This window comes from Andrographis paniculata, unplaced genomic scaffold, assembly GCF_009805555.1.
Source record: "Andrographis paniculata isolate CXL003 unplaced genomic scaffold, ASM980555v1 Contig89END, whole genome shotgun sequence".
Taxonomy (NCBI): domain Eukaryota; kingdom Viridiplantae; phylum Streptophyta; class Magnoliopsida; order Lamiales; family Acanthaceae; genus Andrographis; species Andrographis paniculata.
In genome coordinates, this window is record NW_026137627.1 from 85,724 (window position 1) to 104,711 (window position 18,988).

An 18,988-nucleotide genomic window follows, 5' to 3' on the forward strand; every position below is an offset into this window, starting at 1 on the left:
GATACGATGTGAGGTTGCAGCATAGTTGGTTCAGTTCAGGCCGATGTTCACTTTGATGGGTTGGGTTGGGTTGGGTTGTAGGGTAGGTATGTAGAGGAGGTTATTATTCGGGGCTTGTGTGTCCTGGGTGCAAATTCAATATCCACTATAATATCCACTGTCTGTCGTCGTCGTAGCAGCAGCAGCGGCAGTACCAAGTGGCAATCAGTTGGTGGAAAGTTATTAGTACAACGATTGGATTGGATTGGGTTCAACATCTCTCTTTCTCTCAATCTATGCCATAATAATACAACCCGACTGAATTACCAACAACCGACAAGGGGGGGAGAGATAAAGATAGAGATAGAGTCAGTCAGTCATATGGGAGTTGGAATTGAAGAAATTATACACTGCAGTTCCTGGCTGGCTGGCTCTATGAATGGCAGTCCAGTCCAGTCCAGACCCACCCGCAAACCCAATGTGAGGAGGTTGGCCCAAATTCTGTGCGACCGGGCCCCATGTGGACGTGGATACACTCATAAAATAATTACACTAGTAAAATTAAATTAAGCGGGCTCCTTTATTTATTACGGTTTTGGTTTGTATTCCTCACTTTCGATTTCGGTTTTTATTTTGACGGTCCGGTTCACTTATTATGTGCCCGTCGGCCGTCGCGTTTCCTCCTCCTCCTCCTCCTCCTCCCGACGAATCTCACCTCCCTTCTAAACCCTAATCCGCGCCTGCGTGTATACAATACCATACAATTACAACAATACGATACATTCCCAAGTTCCGTCCGGTAGGCAGGACCTCTTCTCTTCTTCTTCTTCTTCTTCTTCTTCTTCTTCTTCTTCACGGCGGAGAACTTTTTATTCATAGCAAACTTGTACGCCGCGACCTGAAATATCTTTCTGATGGACGCCAAGGACATATTGGGATTGCCCAAGAATGCCCTGCCCTTGCCCCGCTCCAAGCCTCCCAAAGAATCTCAGAGGAAACCCGATGGCATTTCTCGCGAGGTGGTGAAGCTCCAATCCAAACACCACTTTATCTCTCCCTCTTGTAACAACAACAAGTACCCTACCTATTATCATTATTATTATTAATAACGTGGACCTGCAGGTTTACGCCCTCACTGGGGGGTTGGCACCTTTGATACCGGCCATCGAATCCAATCATTTGAAACAACGAAAAGCGCAATCGCAATCGGAGAACGAGAAGGTGGTTCTCTCTTATTGCATCTACCTATCTACTCTTCTGCGGCTTTGGATAACTTATTCATTGCTGCCGCAGATTACCTGGCAATGGCTTCCCTTTACAAATTCTGCGAGGAAAGATAACCTGCAGCTTTACCATTGGGTATGCTTCTTGGTATTTTAGCTACTCACTCTTGATTATTACCCCTTCAAGCTTGATACTCAGACTCATAACTTATGCGGCTGTAGGTTCGGGTTGTGAACGGGGTTCCACCCACTGGTGATTATTCATTTGCTAAATACAACAAAGTAAGCCAAGTCAACCCTCTGTATATATATGAGGAGTGTATGTACGTATGTTTGGATACTGTCCCATGCTTGGTGATACTTTGAATTGTTAATGTTTTTGTCGCAATGCAGTCTGTGGACGTGATTAAGTACACGGATGAAGAGTACGAAAAGTACTTAACAGATCCTGTATGTCTTCTTTAGTAATATACCTTTATATTCTTACTTGCATAAGGTAGCATAATTTTGTTTTGCTTCCTTGCAACTTTGAGATTAATGATGTTGCTAGATAGAATTTTCTTAAATAAGGTGTTGGGCGAATTGCATTTTGATTTTACAGGGTACATGGATGTTTTGTTGGACATACGTTTTTATTTAGATTTTCAATTTTCTATGTAAATCTTAAACAAGTTGTACTCTAGAAGGATAGCATATGGATGTGAACTAATTTTTTAATGAGTTATCACTTATTGTGTTTCCATTACCTTCTCCTTGTGGCTTATGTTTCTTGCAAAAATAATGATTTCTTGCATTTCATGTGTTGCTCCACATTTTGCAAGTTTAAAGCAATTTTTTATAAACTCACAGTTTCACTCCTTGAAAAATTAAAGCAGCTTGTGAACAGAACAATGCATGACTTTATTCTTATAGTTTTCCGATGAAAATTATATTTATGATTTAAAATGCCATTTGTTTGGTAATGGAACTGCTAAAACCAATATTTTGCCGAAGTTATATGCAACTTGATTTCCAGCTTATTTTAGTTTTTTCTGCTGTTGCATTGCACTTAGGGTTTGTACTTTCTGATCTTCCATTAGGCATGGACCAAGCAAGAGACAGATCAGTTGTTTGATTTGTGTCACCAGTTTGATCTCCGGTTTATTATCATAGCTGATAGGTTTCCATCTTCAAGAACTGTTGAGGAGATTAAGGATCGTTATTATAGTGGTACATCCTTCTTTATCATTTGATGAGTCCTTTGTTAGTACGTTTAGCTGTTTTAACTGAAATACAGAGCTATGACTTATTCGGTTATGCAATTTGAATAATCCAATCTTTTGATTTTTTACATTTCAGTATGCCGAAGTATCTTGATTGCTCGAGCTCCATCTCATGCGGATGTTGCTAGCAATCCACTTGTTAAGGTTGATATTGCTGTGTGAGATAGTTTTTAAAATAGTCTAGATCAGCGTTAGGTTGGAGTTTTATTTGCCAATTTTGCATGCATTTGTTATGTTTCTTATGGTGATGTAGGATCCATACAATGCCTCCCAAGAAATGGAAAGGAAGCGGGCATTGAACCTACTTCTCTCCCAAACCAAGCAGCAAGAGCGGAGAGATATTGAGGTTCAAATCTTCTTGCATTAGCCAAGATATCTACATTTTTATTCCCTTGTATTCTATTGTTGGTATTGTTTTAAAACTTACCATTGCCAGGTTCTTGCTCAAGCCAAGAGAATATCTGAGGCCCGGAAATCTATAAAGGTCAACCAACCCTCATCTCCCTAGCTTCTTTTGCATTGCATGCATATAGATAGTGACTTAAATGATGCTTCAGGAGATTGCTTCCATATAATTATCTTATGCAATGTATTAAATTTTAAAATCCATTCGCAGATGATTCTGTAATCTATGGGGTGTTAATCTCTTCTGATTATTATTATTATTATTACTATTTTCATTTTTTCAGGGTTCTGCAGTGGTGGAGAGACCAGCTGTATCAGATGCTGTTTCACTTGGTCCTGATAAAGTTGTCACTGATGATACTGTCACTCCTATTAATCCAGATGTTCCCTCTTCTGCCATCACTAACCCAGCATCAGAAATTGCTTCAGTCTTGTCATCTTTACGCATGGTATGCCTTAATGACATTGAACTAATTAATTGTTTTCTTCTTCTGAGCACATAGAATTCTCATCTCACCTAAAATTCTAGAAGTCTGTTGAGAGTCCATGGTATGGACCCAAAACCGCTAGGATTCTTTTTTGGACAGGCTTTAGAAGAAGAAAGGCTGGAATTTCAACTCATGTCATTCTGATTGTTTTGTATTTTGATTGCCCTTCCTCATTTTGGGGTGCTTAGGTTCTGCCATGGTACTGGTTCCTACTAAATATCAAGCTAATCCTTTGTTTCCTGCTCACCCGGATAAATTAAGCATCAATATTGGTATACATCCATTCATATTTGATAAGATAGGTAGTGGCATGGAACTATCTATGCACCATTGTACCACAAATTAAGTGCACGCACCTTTTGCTTTCCAGTCCCTATGGACTTGTAACAGAAATTACCTTAATTATTTTGGTGCTTATGCTTTCACTTCAATTTCTTTGATGTCATGCTTATTGGTCTTTTGCATCATTATCACTAATCAAGAAATTGTGCAGCTAGGTGTGTACCTACGAACGTATGCACTCGAGCAAATGGTGCAAGCGGCAAGTTCTTCAGCTGGACTCCGGACTATCAAACGGGTTGAGCAGACATTACAGGATCTTGGGGTCTGTTTTCTCCCCTTAAGACTAATATGTTTTCAACTGTCCCTGCATGCCAGTCTCAATATATTAGTGAAATTCCAATAGATAATATTCATAGTTTCTTCATGATGAGAGGGACCATTTTTAAAGCACATTCATGGAGTTGTACGTTTATTTTTATTGCACTTTAACAGCATACTTTGTTGGGGAAGGCAGTCCTCTTGGGTTGAGTAACATAATATAAATAAGAAAAAATGTGTACAGCTGGGACATTTGCAACATGTTGGTATCAAGAAAGTTTTTGATGTTAGAGCTCTGCAAGTTATGGGAAAGCTATTCCACAAATGTCCAAGTGCCAAAAGATGATTTTAAGTAACAAAAACATTAAAAGTCTTTTTAATAAAATACCCTTCTTGTCATGAATTGGTAATGATGGGATAATAATTTTGTTTCAAATAGTTATTATAGGACCAATGTAACTTTTAGATTTTTCCCCCTTTGATATCTTGAATTCTAGATTCAGAAAGTGAGGAAGTTGTCAGCTATTCTCTTTATAACAGTGGATGGATGAAGCAAAATCTTGATGTTCCACAGGTGAACTTAAAACCAAAGGTTCCCACGAAGGCTGTCTGTGCAGAGCATCTTGAATTAAGAAAAGAGATTCTGACTCTGCTGAGTCTTCAGAAACAGGTGTGCTATCTCGAATCTAGTAATCTGATCTTTTCTTAGAAAATTATGTTCTTTGCCCCATTTTTCCATGTAGTAGCAACCAATGTAACTTTCTTTTGGTGGGATTGTTTTTTGCTTTCTGTTCAGATCAGAGTCTCTGTATGATGTCCTATGATATGACCGACATTTGAATTGTTCAATAGTGGTTTCAGTAGACAGTTAGCAATTTGTGTAAAATGCTTAATCCTGATAGTTATGAAGTAGGAATGCTTGTTATGGTGGGAGGTTGGAACATATGGGTATGGCAGGTGTCATCAGTGATGACCTTGGGTTATTTTATCCTGCAGTAGTTCTTGGGGTGAGACTCAAGTGACTATTTGATGTTAAAAATACTGGTTATCTTGGGGGCATCACAGTAGTTATAAAAGTAGTTATAATATCTCCTCTATGAAGTGGGTTGATTATATTTTGCGAAACTTAAGATGACTTGGAAAGTTTGTTTTGCTGGAGTGCCATTTGCAATACCTTGTTGGTCTGGGAAAGGACCTGCGGTTTTTCTTTTTTTTCAAACTTGCAGCACTTTAGGCACTGAGAATGTCAGAAACAGTCATTTGTTTGATGATCGTTTTAATTTGTATAGATGGTTTGACTCCAGCCACTTCAAGTGTTTCACTTGTATGGTTTAGAGACATTAGAACATCAGATAATATCTCAACTTTTTGTTTCTACACTTTCGTAGCTATGGCAATAAAGTGGTCAAAATGGCAAATTTCTCCTGTCATCTTTGAAAGAAATTCAGGACATCTTTCAAACCAAGAACTGTAGTTCTGCTATAATTTTCTTATCCATTAATAGTGTTTTATATACATTCTATTGTTTGCATACTTAGTTGCAATATAAGGAGGCAGAGGGTTCATCCATTCGTGATGCTTCATTTGCGGAAACACCTGGAACACCCCCTAAGGTAGGTAGTGTGGCTTATTAATGTAAATCTTTCATTCCCTATGGTGTTTTAACTACTCGCGCATCAAATGTGTTGTTTTGCTGAGCAGCAGGCACTACGAGCTGCTGATCTTGACCGAACATTTACTCCTGATTCATCAAGCATAGGAGGTGAACTTATAGCAACCAATATCTGAGCTATTATGTATTGGTTTATTAATATTATTATTATTGGCCCATGATGATGCTAAAGTTTATGCTCTGCAAACAACTAAATGAATATTTTTGCAATCATAATTCAGGGGATAGATTGGGCAAAAGAGAGCAAAAGCGCAAGGTAAGAGAGAGTTTTGTTAGAATATCTTGATATCAGCACCTTATTGAGTAAAATATATTGGCTGGCTAAAGAGGGGTGGGTGTGGTTTGATTTTAAAGGGGCCAGGAAGATTATCTGAGGCTCCGTCGTCACCTGCTCAATCCAAAAGACCCCGGAAATTCAAGGCTTCGGATTAGCTGTGGTAAGGAATGCATTCCTATTATGTGTCTGCCTGTCCTTTACTGACGCATATTATACATACATCAGAAGTAGCGCTTCCTCTGATGGAGATTTTTGTGCATGCATGTATGTAATGTGAACCAGCCCAGCAGGAAGAGTGACCTGAATTTTGCCAGCCAAGCCAAAGCCAAAGCCAAAGCCAAAACCAAGCCAGTGTCATCATGGTGTACTTGATACCAAGAAGCTGAATCTTGTGGAAGAGAAGGAATGCAATGCGTTAGCAGCCTGCTCTACTAATAAATTGCTTTTGCGCTCTGTGTATGTGTATATGTATACTCTGAGAGAGAGAGAGAGAGAGAATCAACTGACTGCTGACTGGCATGGCATCTTTTACCAACCTGCATCGCTCTCTGCTCTGTAACACAACCGTTTGTGGGTGCTCTTCATCCCTATTCCTTTTTCCTTTGGCCGTTGCTCCAATCTATACATAAATCTATCTGTCTATGTGTATGAGGGTGAAATATGCTTTTTGAGCGAGCTGTGTGTGTCCATGAGAGTGTCATGCAGCTGGTGGGAGTGGAACGACAAACATGGCCGCCGAGTGAGTGAGTTCTCATACCATACATTAACATAGCGCATGCATGTGTTCAATTGCTGTCTGTGACTCTGCCTTTTGGATAGCAGCAAAATGATAGGATCTTTTTTGTATCCAAATAATTACAAGAACATAAGAAACAAACTATATGCGTGTACATGTACGAACATTATTATCATCGTCGTCAATCAGTAGACAACAGGACAGTAAGGGCAGTATTTAGTCACTACCAGCACCATAACAAGAAGGAAGGAAGGAGGGTGCAAGTTAGTTGGTGTCGGGGTGGGTGAAGCTTACATTGAGGATATCCGGGAATCTCTCTTTGATGGCGGCCTTAATTCCGGAGCCGATGGATTCGGGGCCGACATAATCGACGATGCAGTCTCCTCCGCCCACGGATAATACTTGCACGCTGCCCCCATAGTTGCTGATGGCGGGTCGCAGCATGTCCAGATGCCCATTCACCGCCTGCATTGCAGCCACCACCCATCGTTCATCATTTCATTTCATCATACATACACACCGACAGACAGACACACAGACATAGATAGACAGAGAATCCTAGGAATGAATGAATGAGCGAACGAATACACATAACACTACTGCCGCTGCTACTACTACACACACATGACACACCTCAACAGTAGTGGTCGCCGTCTCTGGGGCTTGGTCCTCCTCCTCCACCTGGCATATCTCCTTTACAGCGTCCCCAAATTTCTCCTTGAGAACTCTCTCGATTCCCATTTTCATGGTGGTGGTTGAACTAGGGCAGCTGCCACACGCTCCTACAACCACGATGTTGAGAGGTTAGATCGATTTCAATACAGCAGAGTCGGGTGGGTTACAAAGTGTATGTGCGCTCGTTTGACCTAAACCCTAACCCTAACCCTAAATCCAAATCAATGAATTGGAGCGAACCCAATCCCCCAATCCGTCCGAGGGCAGGGGTATAAGACCGCACTAACCTTGGAGCTTGAGCGAGACGACACCGTTTTCGACAGAAACCACACCCACATTTCCGCCATCGGCGATTAGGTAAGGGCGTACGGTGTCGAGAACCTTGTCTACGTTGTCTGGGGTGAGCTCGAATTCCTCGGCCGAGTACAAACCAGCAGCAGCAGCCGGAGCTGGAGCTGGATGATGGTGCTTGAGTCTGAGTCTGAGTTTTCGATGATTGGTTAATGGCCTCCGCGAGTCGAAATTGAAATATTTAGAGGAGGAGCAGGTGAAGGTGGAGGAGGAGGAGAAGGGAAAGGTCGGGGGCGTGGTGGTGGACGCCATTTGGATGGATGGATTTGATTGACTGGTTGATGAAATATGGAGTTAATGAATGACAAGTTAATAATACTCCACTCCTATTTTTACAAGGAAGGAGGTGGTGACTGGCGAGCCACTGAGAGCGAGAGAGAGAGAGAGGTGATATTTACTTACTTTGGGTTTGGGTGCGTGCCACTGATTCTGAATAAACTTTACACCAAAAAGCGAACAGAACAGAACCACCACCATGTGTCCGAGTCCAGTTCATCTGACCAATTACTACTAGTGTATATTTTAAGGAGGAGTAGTTATGGTGGTGGTTAACTGTTTCAGAAATACTCTAATACTACTACTACTACCTATCAGCTAGCTACTTGTATGTATGTATGTACGTACGTACGTAAGGAATAGGAGGCTCCGGAAATTCAACAGTTTTGCCTGATTTTCTCCCCTAGCTCGCTCGCAGTAGCCGCATACCCAATCAATCCCTCAATGGAGGGAGGCTTGGCTTCAAACAATTCCAATGAAACCCGTTCAAACAACCGCCGCGCCGCATTCAATCATAATCCTCCGCTTCCCAGCAGCAGGCTTGAAGCACAATCGCCATTCCTCCTCCTCCTCCTCCTCCATCGGATTCCCGCGGTGCCGAAAATGGGCGATGCGGTGGTTTAGGTGTGGCCGATCCGAGGCGGAGGGTGTCGAGATTTGTGGAGTCTGAGGCACAATGTGGTCGTTCGTTCGGGGAAGAAATCGCTAGGCGACGGCTTCGATTTCTTCCTTCTGGGTGTGTGGGCGGGCCACCCCACTGCTGTCGAGATCTTGCCATGGAGAGAGAGGCGGCGATTGTTTGTGAGCGCGGGAGTAAATTCCGCGTGAGAAGAGCCGGGAAATTACTGCGTACTACTGTTTAAGAGCGTTTTGGTTTGGTTTGTTTGTTTTAAGTTTCTTTTTATTATTTTTTTAAGTAAGTGATAATATAAAAAATAATAATTATATTAAATATTAATTTCGGTGAAAATATATATTGAAATTTGTCTCTTAACCCGGCCCGCAGTCCAAACTTTTTTTTAACTCGGCGGGTAAAAATACTACAATATACTGGTAATATATAATAATACTATATGAAGGATCGTTTAGATCCAAAGGTATATATATAAAAATGAGAAAAGCCATAATGCCAGCGGCGCATGTTAGCATTTTCAGGTAACGGACGTTCCTCCATATTCGCACAAATGCCATGGTCAGCTTCCAGCCCATCCTTCCATCTCTGCACCCCACCCGCGCGCCAGATTGGATTTGTTCATCTTCATGAAGAAACAGAGCCTTCTCTTCTCTGGAAGAACACGATTTGATTTTACATCTGAACCAGCTGCGTCACTTTTTACTTTTTTCTGACTCGTTTTCGTCAGGAGGAAAATTGTTTGTTTTCGCTCGGCAATGGCGATCGCCGCAGTGGTGGTTCTCCCTATAGGCCTCCTATTCCTTCTGTCAGGCATCGTCGTGAACCTCATTCAGGTTAATTACGTTTACTTTCCGATCTTAATTTTTTTGGTCTACTTTGTGAATCCTGAAATGACCTAGGAATGCGTAGTGCCTGTGGATTTCGTATTGCTGCTACGTAGTGAGATAGTGCGATTTCGTTGTGTTCGGTATGGAAGAAAAACCTAAATGTTGTTCGCTGTCGTATTTTGGATTTTGCAATCTCTGCTATTTGAATTGTTGCTTACTTATTAGTTATAAAGAATATTAATGGCGGATTTGGTTTATAGATTTCTAAGACCACGAGGATGTTAATACTTAATAGAGACACACACTGTACATGATCTGGCCATTGAGTATCATAGTTTAGCTCTTCAACTCAATTTGTTCGATTACATGTTTGTTTTTTCCAATAGCTTAGTATATTCAGAGGGTCGTTGCACTTCCTCTAAATTTCAGGCAATATTCTATGTGCTTGTTCGGCCATTATCGAAAAATGCTTACAGAAGGATCAACAAACGAATTATAGAACTACTGTGGCTTGAGCTCGTCTGGCTTGTCGACTGGTGGGCAAACATTAAGGTGTTCACAAATTATGTGAATTACTATATATTAGATCCATCAATCTACATCACATTTCCTTTGATTTTTCTGGTTTCGTCTGACATTTCTTATAAACTATATAGCAATAACTAACCGGACTTGATGAATTTCTCAAGTAGTAACACATAATCAAAGAACTACTCTTTGTCGCATAACTTCTGTGGTATTATTTGATCATATCGGTGACTGACCCGTTCTTGTTAACAGGTTGAGCTATTTGTGAATCAAGAAACTTTTGAAATGTTGGGTACCAAGTCTCAAATGCCTTGTCAACATTGAGATATTTCCAAATGTCGATGTTTTCTCGATGTGTTGATTTATTTATCTGTACGTAAATTCAGGTAAAGAGCATGCACTTCTAATATGTAACCACAGAAGCGATATTGACTGGCTTGTAGGATGGGTTTTAGCTCAGGTTTCTATTCGAATCTCTTATTAAGACCTGTGGTTGCAAAGGATTTCACAGATGATGTTTCTGTTAGCAACAACTGAATGTCAATCCCATTTTTTGCAGCGTTCAGGTTGTCTCGGAAGCTCGCTAGCATTAATAAAAAGATCGGTGTTATTCCTTCCTGTGAGTTCTTAAGGTTATCTACTCCATGAAACAAAAATCCACTAAACTAGAAACCACCTCAATGCTACAATATAACTAACTCATTTTTAGAAAGATCCAAGTCCTATGTACAAACAGATTATCTGATCATATCAATCTTTTTATTCATACAGGTTATAGGCTGGTCCATGTGGTTTTCTGGTTATATATTTTTGAAAAGAAGTTGGGCTAAAGATGAAAACACACTGAAGGTGTTCACCTGTTAATCACACACATAGTTCGATACTTTGTACCGAGAAAAAAAAGAAAAAACTTAGAACTATACTATACCTAAGGTTAATCTAATTTCCATCTTGTTCTCGATTTCTCTGCAGACAGGACTTGAGGGGCTTCATGATTTTCCCATGCCTTTCTGGTTGGCTCTCTTCGTCGAAGGTACTCGCTTTACGAAGGAGAAGCTTGAGGCCGCACAAGAGTATGCTGCTTCGGCCGGATTGCCTATTCCAAGAAACGTCCTGATCCCTCGAACTAAGGTATGAATCCTCAGGAATCCTTATATTATCTTTCGACAATAACAATGTTTATAATACTGTTACTTTTTCGGGGCATATCCAGGGCTTTGTTGCAGCAGTCACTCATCTACGACCATTTGTCCCTGTGATTTATAACATTACAGTTGCGATCCCGAAAGATGAACCTCAGCCAACACTGCTGAGGATCTTCAGGGCACGCCCTTCCAGGGTACACCATCTGAGTTCACTAGAAATCCGTTGAAGCTACTACGGTGACTCAAATATCTCTCTTGTTGCAGGTACATGTACACATCCAGCGCCACCTAATGCGAGAACTGCCCGAAACTGGCAGTGGGATCGCGCAGTGGTGCAAAGACATGTTTGTGGCGAAGGTAATCCGCTCAACAACACATTCCATGCAAATTTTCATGCTCATAGGTTGTGAAGCTTACTAAAAAAATGTATTTTCCTCCAATCCAACCACCCGATCAGGATGCACTGTTGGAGCGCCATCTCGACACAGACACGTTTGGAGATGATATTTGCCGCGACATTGGCAGGCCAAGAAAGTCACTGCTGGTAAACACTAACTACTGCCGTTTGACAATCTGATCAGCTCCGTGGTAAGAGAACGACACATTTCTTTTCCGCCCTAACCAGAGTTTCCTTCCTGGGGCAGGTTGTTCTATTCTGGTCATTGCTCCTAACTCTGGCTATCGTCGAGTTCTTCCGATGCTTCCCATTCTCGAAGATGGAACTTGTGTTGTGCCTCGTGTTCTTGGCCGTAGTTATAGCCATTATGCAGATACTCATCACGTCAACTCAGTCGGAACGCTCCACGCCACCGCCGCCCCGTCCGGCGGTGGAGCAGTCGGATCAGCTCACGGAAGGGCTCCTCCAAAGCAAGGCCACTGTATGATGATATCTTCTTGTTTACCTGTACCTGTACGTGTATCTATCTATCCTAAGTTTCTTTCCTTTTCTTTTCATTTTTTTTAATAGGAAAGAGTGGTTTTGTTGGGATTATAAGAATGCAAAATATATTTATTTATTTATTACAAAACTTTTCAGGGACTTTTTTAGATTAAGATGGTTCTTAGGATGTGAAGAAAAATGTACAGATTTGTAGGGCTATTTACCTGAGTTCTTATTTTGCTTTGGTGCTTTTGAGTTTTAAAGTTCAGTTAAAAAATAATTATACTATTTTTACATGTCGGATAAATACAATCTTTAAAACTTAAGTGTACAATTTAAGAATATTTTATTATTGTTGATTAATCATGTTATTTAGAAAACTAAGATAAAAGAAATTTGCAATTGTTATTTAGAAAAGAAAAGACTTAATACAAAATGATATGTAATTGTGTTTAGATTGGGTGCCCAACTGCCTCAACATCAAAATAAATCACAAAATGTCAAATTGGGATGCTAATTAGAACTAATAAATGTTCGGTATTGGATTAGCCTTAATCAGCGCATTAGTAACTTATTCTCGCCACATGACTGGAATAAAATTAACATATATTGATTAGATCGATTTTTATAATTTGTTGTTAGTTCATGCAGTATACTATATAAATATGTATGCACAGGTCAATTGACCTTATATTATATGTTCACAATATGTATAATATTGACATGCACGTTGTGCTGAGGATGTGTTAAAATTTTATATTTTTTGTGGCACAATGTTTTACAAATAATTTCTTAGAATATATATATATAATAATATATATATTAGCATAATATATATATTTATTATTTACTTATATAAAATAAATAATTTAATATAAAATATTATTATCTTTTTATATTACTAATGCCTATTCCGCTTGGACTCATCCAAACACGCACAACGAATGCGCAAAATAAATTATTATCAACAGTCTTATCATCTTCGGATATTCCTTTTTTGGTATCGTTGATTTCTCACAATTTGTTTGGATTCAATTTTGAATCTTATTGGTTGAAAATTGAAATGAATTATTAGTAGTCAGGAGATCTCTTGTGATTGTAGTTCCATTGTAATTGGGTATGAAGTTTGATAACTTTTTAGTTATAGTTATCTTTAATGGCACGAACCCTTTGATATAATGAATTTTGCCTTCGGTCGAGTCATAGACCTCCTGATTTTTATCTTCACTTTGAAGAAGTTTTCTACGTTAAAAATTTTGGTGTCTCATTATTATTTTCGTTGTTTATTAGTGGTCATCATTTACTTTGACACAAAGGAACATTGATTGAAGGGAAAGGTTTTAGTAGAGCAGTTTGAACACCTTACTTTTAAGGAGTACATCAAATCTTATTTTGGTTTGCATTTTGGTCTTCTTCCGGTATTCTCCCAACAATTTTCTATGTAAATTCAAAATATCGAATCAATACCTATACTTATTTTTATTTTAAAATATGCATATCCAAAATACCCAAAGCAACTAAAAAAACCCCACAGAGCAACACAATGCTATAACCGAATTCGTTTTCTTACCCTGTCTGAATTCAGTCCTTCAGGAAAGGAGAGAACCAAGTTTAATTCTTCTATAAATCAGCAACTTCTTCAACATGGATATTACGAGTAATCGAAAGACGGACGGGAGCAGAGGCCATGTAATTCTTTCGAACATAGAAGGCATAATTATGAAGCATAACAATACTCCCACCCAAGCGACATATCACCCAAGCGACATATCACCCAATCTCATCTAAGAACCTAACAAGGAACAAAAAAACAGGGACACTTATCTTTGGAGAAATCAATCCAAGGGAATTTGCAAGGAAGCAAAGGAGATAGAGTAAGCCATGCAGTATTGTATTGTGAGAAATCAGGTATCAGTGCCGGGGAACATGGATGACCACCTCCTTATAACAAATTGGGCAAGCCTGGTATGGTATGCTAAGGATTGTAAGCAACCATATTGGCCGGACACTATATACGAAAGACAGGAAGCGTAGGTGGGACAGACCTTATTGATGCTAAGCCATTTGCAGCCGCAAACAGAATGGTAAATATGGTTGCAAGGAAGAGTGATTCTCTTGTCGCCTCGCTTATACTCCATCTGGCAAATCACGCACCTTTGTAATGCAGAAGAGTTAATCAAATCAATAAGGGGGATTCTGAACACCAGTGTAAATTTAGGGGGGGAGATGAAAACAACTACATAACTATATACCTATATAAAGTTTTGACATATTAAACACGATTAGCCTGCATCATAGACTCGAACATTGGGCATGATCGTATGTTAGAAAAGAGAAATGTTAACCATACCTTTCACATTTTGATTTCCTTTTGAAGAAAAAGCCACACTTGAACTTTGATATTGGAAGCAAATCAATTTGATCTTGGGAGAGACCCCTGCTTTGAGTCCCAACAGCCTCTCCTAGCTCGAGTAACTCCTGCAGAAGGGGTGTATAAGTTCATATAAACAGATCACTTCTAACAAGTGACCATCTGGAGTTAGTGATGGCATGTAAAACTGCATTTTCATGAAATCTGCAATTTATATTTCTAAACCAAATGCATATTTAAATTTATGACAATCACTTGAAGCAATAAAAGAGAAAAATCGTGGTAATTCAAACATGTTTTTTACTCATCCCATCCACTTCATAAACAAGAGTGATCTGTTGCCCAAAACTTAGTAGAGTTTCAGAGAGAAAATGAAGCAAGACAGAAGTCAGCAGTGTGATACCATCTCCAGGGAGTAAAATGATCTTCTCCTTTATTAAAGATATGAAGTGGTTTTGTAGTAGCAATACAGACTAACTACCAGGAGTCAAGACATAAAGAAGCCTTGTGGATTTAATTTATTCAAATCAATAACATCATTGAAATGAAATCATCAGTAAAGTAGGCACTAGGCAGAGTGCCCAAGAACCCCATCATGATACAGTAAAATTAACTCAGTATTTGCGAACTTATGTCCAACAACAAAGGACATTAATTACAGTCAGACCATGCTCTGAGCATGAATCGCATGCAGTATACATATTTGTTGAACATTTTATATTTGTGTAAAATCTGGCTTGCAGTCTTGTTAAAAATTGGCTATCTAAACAATGGACAAAGCATGCTTGAAGATGACAAAAACTCATATATCAAACCTCATATGTCATGTTATCAGGATCAATACTATCTTGCCAAACAACCTGCATTAGCACAAAGCCATAAAGGTGATGAGCAACAATAAACCTTGCCTTTCATCATATGTATATATATTTCAATATTTGTACAGGTTTATGGACGTGGAAAACTTAAGGAATCAATAACTAAGAAGGAAAAAGTATAATACCTCAGTATCACGAGCATCTTGATGATTCCTAGGACCTATATTTGAAAAAACAGTGAGTATTTTAAAGCCAACAAGTGTGTCTAAACGTAATTTTAGCAGCACAGCATAACAAAATAAACAGAGTAGAAGCAGAAACTTAAAAAAATAAATAAATAAATAAATAAAAAGATAAACAAATTAGAAGTATGTATTTGAGAGCAGCTATTAAATGCATGAAAGGAGGCGCGCTTGAACCAACCAAAAGTACAATTTTGTGATAAGGCCAACAAGATTTGATCAAGTCCCTATTACTTACAATGGAGATATGTTTCACTTCTGTATGGTATAATAACTACATCGTATAGGCACCACATGTAATTTGAGATCACTCCCAGAAACAAGGTAATTCATAGAGTGTTCACAAACAAAGTTTATTAAATTAATAAACAAAAAACAAAAGAAGAAGAAACTGCAAGAAGTGACAAAGCAGAAAGATATATCACTTACATTCTACAAGATGTGCATGCGAGGTGGAGACAGAATTTCCTTCCTGGTGTACATTTGAAACAGCAGCCTGATCATCCGCCACCACAGAGGTATTCTGTGGATGCTCGCTGTATTCTTCTCTACCTGGGATATGATTATCAACTACATAGCCATTTCCATATTCATAGTATGAGAAGCTTCCAGGTTCAGATACAGCAAATTTGTACAAACTTGTATTTGTTGCTGGGTAGGCATTATAACCATTCTCCTGTAAATAATTCAAACAAGTCACAAAATACATCCTTCTTGGACTTTGAAATAGAAACTTTTTATACTAAAAGTTTGGTTTCTGGGTACCAAATCGCTAAAAGATTAGATGGGACAGTTAAAGTATTAACACATTTACTCAAGTAAAGGCTAAGGGGCTCACAATGAGAGCATCATCATATCCTTTACAATTACCTGATTACCGGTTTTAAAACAACCAGGCCACCAATCTCATATATTATTAATAAATCTAGAACTGTTTTTAAGATTGTACATATTGCAAGATTTTATGAAAACTGATGTGTTGGAAGCATCATAGGCTACTGGATCAAATCAAGAAAAACCATAGTATACTCAAAGAAAGATCATAGAGCATATTTAGATATTTCAGAAAGCAATCCAGTTTATATCATGACTCCGTACCTGAATGTAATTAGCATCTGCAAATATGTAATTTACATGGTCATAAGTAAGACCTCCAAAAAAATCCACAAAGCTTCCAATTGAGTTATAGGGTGTGGGGTGGTTTTGGTAATGAACTTCCATAGGTGGATTCCAGCTCATGTCTTTACAATTTTTCTGCACATTATGGAAAAACAATGGTAATATATAAAGGCATACTAACTTTGTGTAAAACCTCGAACACTACTCACCACTAATACTTTCGCAAAATTTGAGCTAGGGCATAAATTACATCAAAACTAAGAACTTATAAGCTCTTAAATCCCAGAGAACCGTTCATCTGCAACAAAGATCAACCATGTTTTAGACGATGAGTGCCAAAAAGTGAGTTGAAAAATGAACAGAAATTACCGGCATCAATAAAACAAGGTGTTTCAATGATACAATCGAAAAGAAATATTAGGTCAAGCCGAGAGCTTGTAGCTCTGACTGCGAATTAATCAACCACACAATGGAACAATCCAAACGAAATTGAGAACAAGTCGGGGTCAAACATCGAAACCACTCCAGAAAGGAGACATCTACTCAAGCCACAGGAAGATACAGCACAGACTACATGAAATGCACACACATAAACAATTGAAGCAAACCGATACATAAATCCAAGTTACAAAACAACATGCAATTTCTCCATAACCAAACGGATCGCCAGAAAAATCTAAAGCTAACAAAAACCATATTTATTTAATACAGCAATATAACAAACAGACACATAAATATCTCGCCGCTCCAAATGAAGGCAAAAACTAGAGTGATTCTAAACAAATCAAGCAAGCAAACGAACTTCAAGCAAATAACCAATACAGGAATTGATTCTCGGCAGAAAAGAAAGAGAGTTAAAAAACCGGCATTGATCGCTTTTCCGAATGCAAATATCTTCCGATGATCAAAGCCAAACCTCTCTCTCTCTCTCTCCGAAGAGAGGGCATGAAGACGACGCACAGCAATTGTCTTCCACCTTTTGTCTCCTTCTCTCTACTGCAACTCGAATATAAATACTCACACAGTACAACTCCCACTTCGCAGAGTACAAACACTCGCAAGAGCCTTTGCTCTGGCAATAGCAAACCGCGCCTGGAAATAGCAACCGCGAATTAATGTAGAGTTGTAGACATGTTTATATTAGCTAACCTATGACCTTTTTATTAAATTAGATAAATTGTACGAAATTGAAGTCACATTTAGGAATCTCTAAAATTTATTAATTGAATTGTAAATTAATTAATAAAACCTCCGCTGTTGCTGTCTCGTCAATATTTCCAATTTTTACCATATTTAAAAATAATATTCAGTCTGCCCAAGCATTCAGCGTACATTTTATTTTTAATATATTTCAAACATCTGCAATATCTTTAAAATATAAAATAATTAATTATATTTAATTTTTATTCACATTTTATCCTTTTATATTATTTAAATAAAAAAATAAAATATATATTTTTTTCTTCGTCACGTCATTTTATTTTTAAATTATTCTATTTAATACTATCTATCTAAAAATATTAAAAATCTGTGCCAAGAAAACAAATATTCCAACGTATTTGAGACGGAACAAGTACTGTATAATTTTTGGACAAAAGGCTAAAGAAGGGGAACAGTTACAGTAGTAAATGTTCTCACGTGCGGCGCGTGAGATAGAGAGTAGCTGGGAATGATTCAGTGAGGCGGGGTGCATGGAAAATTTTGATATTGACCGGGAACCGGAGCGGTCGGTTCAGTGGGTAAAGAACCGGGGAGAGGGACCTGTGGGGCCTGCCTCGTAAGATTGCGGGTAGAATTTGGGTATGTTCCTTGTTTTTTTAAAAAAAAAAAGTTAAAATTTATTTAATATTTATTATAATTAAATAAAATATATATATAAGATATATTATTAGTTAGAATAATAAAAAATTTTATAATATAAATAAATAAAAATTTAAATATATATAAGTTGGGTACAATATAAATTTATAATTAAATTATACAATATAAATTTTATCAATTAAATTTAATACATAATTATATTATTTTATTCATTATTCATCAAATCAATACACATCAAAATCTTCAAACTTCAATAAAATTCAAATAAAAAAAAACAACAAAATTCAAACTCATCCTAAAATTAAAATAAAAATCAAACTCAAACCCAACTTTCGTAATCGAACTCCCGTGAGGAAACATGCGGCTGCCCCGGTTTCTTGTACTTTAATTCTACCATAAAATTGAAACCACGCTTTTGCGTGGCGCGACTAACGAGGCTAAGGTTAAAATCGTGTTTGCGAAGTCGTGTTTAAATCTTTCTCATTTGTACGATGTACTCGCTAATAATAGTACTGATATATTTGGGGTGTTGTATTGGTACGTTTGTTTGGAGGTTTAGATTTTGAATTATAATTTGATTAGTAAAAATTTTGAATTTGAATAGTTGTATAATGTGATATAAATAGATGTTGATGTAATTTTTTGAATGTAAAATTAAT

General features: G+C 38.2%; 4 protein-coding genes across 14 annotated transcripts; 2 read left to right on the top strand and 2 right to left on the bottom strand.

Annotated features, from left to right (window-relative positions):
• Positions 1 to 78: 78 nt before the first annotated feature.
• Positions 79 to 6,548, top strand: LOC127242976 (SWR1-complex protein 4). 5 transcript variants are annotated; one of them, XM_051262780.1, is made up of 17 exons: positions 79 to 998; positions 1,102 to 1,200; positions 1,273 to 1,338; positions 1,425 to 1,484; positions 1,596 to 1,652; positions 2,282 to 2,411; positions 2,541 to 2,608; positions 2,718 to 2,810; positions 2,901 to 2,948; positions 3,154 to 3,318; positions 3,851 to 3,961; positions 4,532 to 4,627; positions 5,496 to 5,570; positions 5,662 to 5,719; positions 5,851 to 5,885; positions 5,957 to 6,066; positions 6,189 to 6,548. In XM_051262780.1, the coding sequence occupies exons 1-16, from the start codon at positions 894 to 896 to the stop codon at positions 6,059 to 6,061; spliced, it is 1,371 nt and encodes a 456-aa protein (XP_051118737.1). In that variant the 5' UTR covers positions 79 to 893; the 3' UTR covers positions 6,062 to 6,066; positions 6,189 to 6,548. The 5 variants fall into 5 exon arrangements, with proteins under 5 accessions (XP_051118737.1, XP_051118740.1, XP_051118736.1 ...); XM_051262779.1 differs by having other exon boundaries at positions 80 to 998; positions 5,659 to 5,719; XM_051262782.1 differs by having other exon boundaries at positions 81 to 998; positions 5,984 to 6,066.
• A 213-nt stretch (positions 6,549 to 6,761) lies between these two features.
• Positions 6,762 to 8,060, bottom strand: LOC127242979 (nifU-like protein 1, chloroplastic). Its single transcript, XM_051262788.1, has 3 exons — positions 7,605 to 8,060; positions 7,276 to 7,424; positions 6,762 to 7,107 (listed from the first exon to the last, which is right to left on the bottom strand). Exons 1-3 carry the CDS (start codon positions 7,918 to 7,920, stop codon positions 6,907 to 6,909), a joined length of 666 nt encoding a protein of 221 aa, XP_051118745.1. The 5' UTR covers positions 7,921 to 8,060; the 3' UTR covers positions 6,762 to 6,906.
• A 151-nt stretch (positions 8,061 to 8,211) lies between these two features.
• LOC127242977 (1-acyl-sn-glycerol-3-phosphate acyltransferase 2-like) lies at positions 8,212 to 12,474 on the top strand. Of its 2 annotated transcripts, XM_051262785.1 has the most exons (11): positions 8,212 to 9,411; positions 9,835 to 9,957; positions 10,186 to 10,225; positions 10,320 to 10,393; positions 10,493 to 10,552; positions 10,705 to 10,782; positions 10,906 to 11,064; positions 11,147 to 11,272; positions 11,343 to 11,435; positions 11,536 to 11,622; positions 11,723 to 12,471. In XM_051262785.1, the coding sequence occupies exons 1-11, from the start codon at positions 9,334 to 9,336 to the stop codon at positions 11,960 to 11,962; spliced, it is 1,158 nt and encodes a 385-aa protein (XP_051118742.1). In that variant the 5' UTR covers positions 8,212 to 9,333; the 3' UTR covers positions 11,963 to 12,471. The 2 variants fall into 2 exon arrangements, with proteins under 2 accessions (XP_051118742.1, XP_051118743.1); XM_051262786.1 differs by lacking the exon at positions 9,835 to 9,957 and having other exon boundaries at positions 11,723 to 12,474.
• Positions 12,475 to 13,583: 1,109 nt separating this feature from the next.
• LOC127243093 (E3 ubiquitin-protein ligase BIG BROTHER-like) lies at positions 13,584 to 17,516 on the bottom strand. Of its 6 annotated transcripts, none has more exons than XM_051262955.1 (9): positions 17,425 to 17,516; positions 16,718 to 16,806; positions 16,488 to 16,643; positions 15,819 to 16,065; positions 15,333 to 15,367; positions 15,145 to 15,189; positions 14,309 to 14,436; positions 14,004 to 14,112; positions 13,584 to 13,920 (listed from the first exon to the last, which is right to left on the bottom strand). In XM_051262955.1, the coding sequence occupies exons 3-9, from the start codon at positions 16,626 to 16,628 to the stop codon at positions 13,870 to 13,872; spliced, it is 756 nt and encodes a 251-aa protein (XP_051118912.1). In that variant the 5' UTR covers positions 16,629 to 16,643; positions 16,718 to 16,806; positions 17,425 to 17,516; the 3' UTR covers positions 13,584 to 13,869. The 6 variants fall into 6 exon arrangements, with proteins under 6 accessions (XP_051118912.1, XP_051118914.1, XP_051118909.1 ...); XM_051262957.1 differs by having other exon boundaries at positions 14,004 to 14,096; positions 17,372 to 17,507; XM_051262952.1 differs by having other exon boundaries at positions 17,372 to 17,507.
• Positions 17,517 to 18,988: the final 1,472 nt, after the last annotated feature.

Bases quoted from the DNA above. Each gene is read 5' to 3' on its own strand.
- LOC127242979 (XM_051262788.1), bottom strand. From the start codon at position 7,920: ATGGCGTCCACCACCACGCCCCCGACCTTTCCCTTCTCCTCCTCCTCC. The intron at 7,425-7,604 runs GTTAGTGCGGTC...TCGTGGTTGTAG, and splicing joins CGTCTCGCTCAAGCTCCAAG to GAGCGTGTGGCAGCTGCCCT. The intron at 7,108-7,275 runs GTGTGTCATGTG...GCTGCAATGCAG, and splicing joins CGGCGACCACTACTGTTGAG to GCGGTGAATGGGCATCTGGA.
- LOC127242976 (XM_051262779.1), top strand. From the start codon at position 894: ATGGACGCCAAGGACATATTGGGATTGCCCAAGAATGCCCTGCCCTTG. The intron at 2,609-2,717 runs GTTGATATTGCT...ATGGTGATGTAG, and splicing joins CTAGCAATCCACTTGTTAAG to GATCCATACAATGCCTCCCA. The intron at 5,886-5,956 runs GTAAGAGAGAGT...GGCTGGCTAAAG, and splicing joins AAAGAGAGCAAAAGCGCAAG to AGGGGTGGGTGTGGTTTGAT.
- LOC127243093 (XM_051262955.1), bottom strand. From the start codon at position 16,628: ATGAGCTGGAATCCACCTATGGAAGTTCATTACCAAAACCACCCCACA. The intron at 16,066-16,487 runs GTACGGAGTCAT...AATTATTTACAG, and splicing joins CAGATGCTAATTACATTCAG to GAGAATGGTTATAATGCCTA. The intron at 15,190-15,332 runs GTATTATACTTT...GTGCTAATGCAG, and splicing joins AAGATGCTCGTGATACTGAG to GTTGTTTGGCAAGATAGTAT.
- LOC127242977 (XM_051262785.1), top strand. From the start codon at position 9,334: ATGGCGATCGCCGCAGTGGTGGTTCTCCCTATAGGCCTCCTATTCCTT. The intron at 9,412-9,834 runs GTTAATTACGTT...TCTAAATTTCAG, and splicing joins TCGTCGTGAACCTCATTCAG to GCAATATTCTATGTGCTTGT. The intron at 11,623-11,722 runs GTAAACACTAAC...TTCCTGGGGCAG, and splicing joins GGCCAAGAAAGTCACTGCTG to GTTGTTCTATTCTGGTCATT.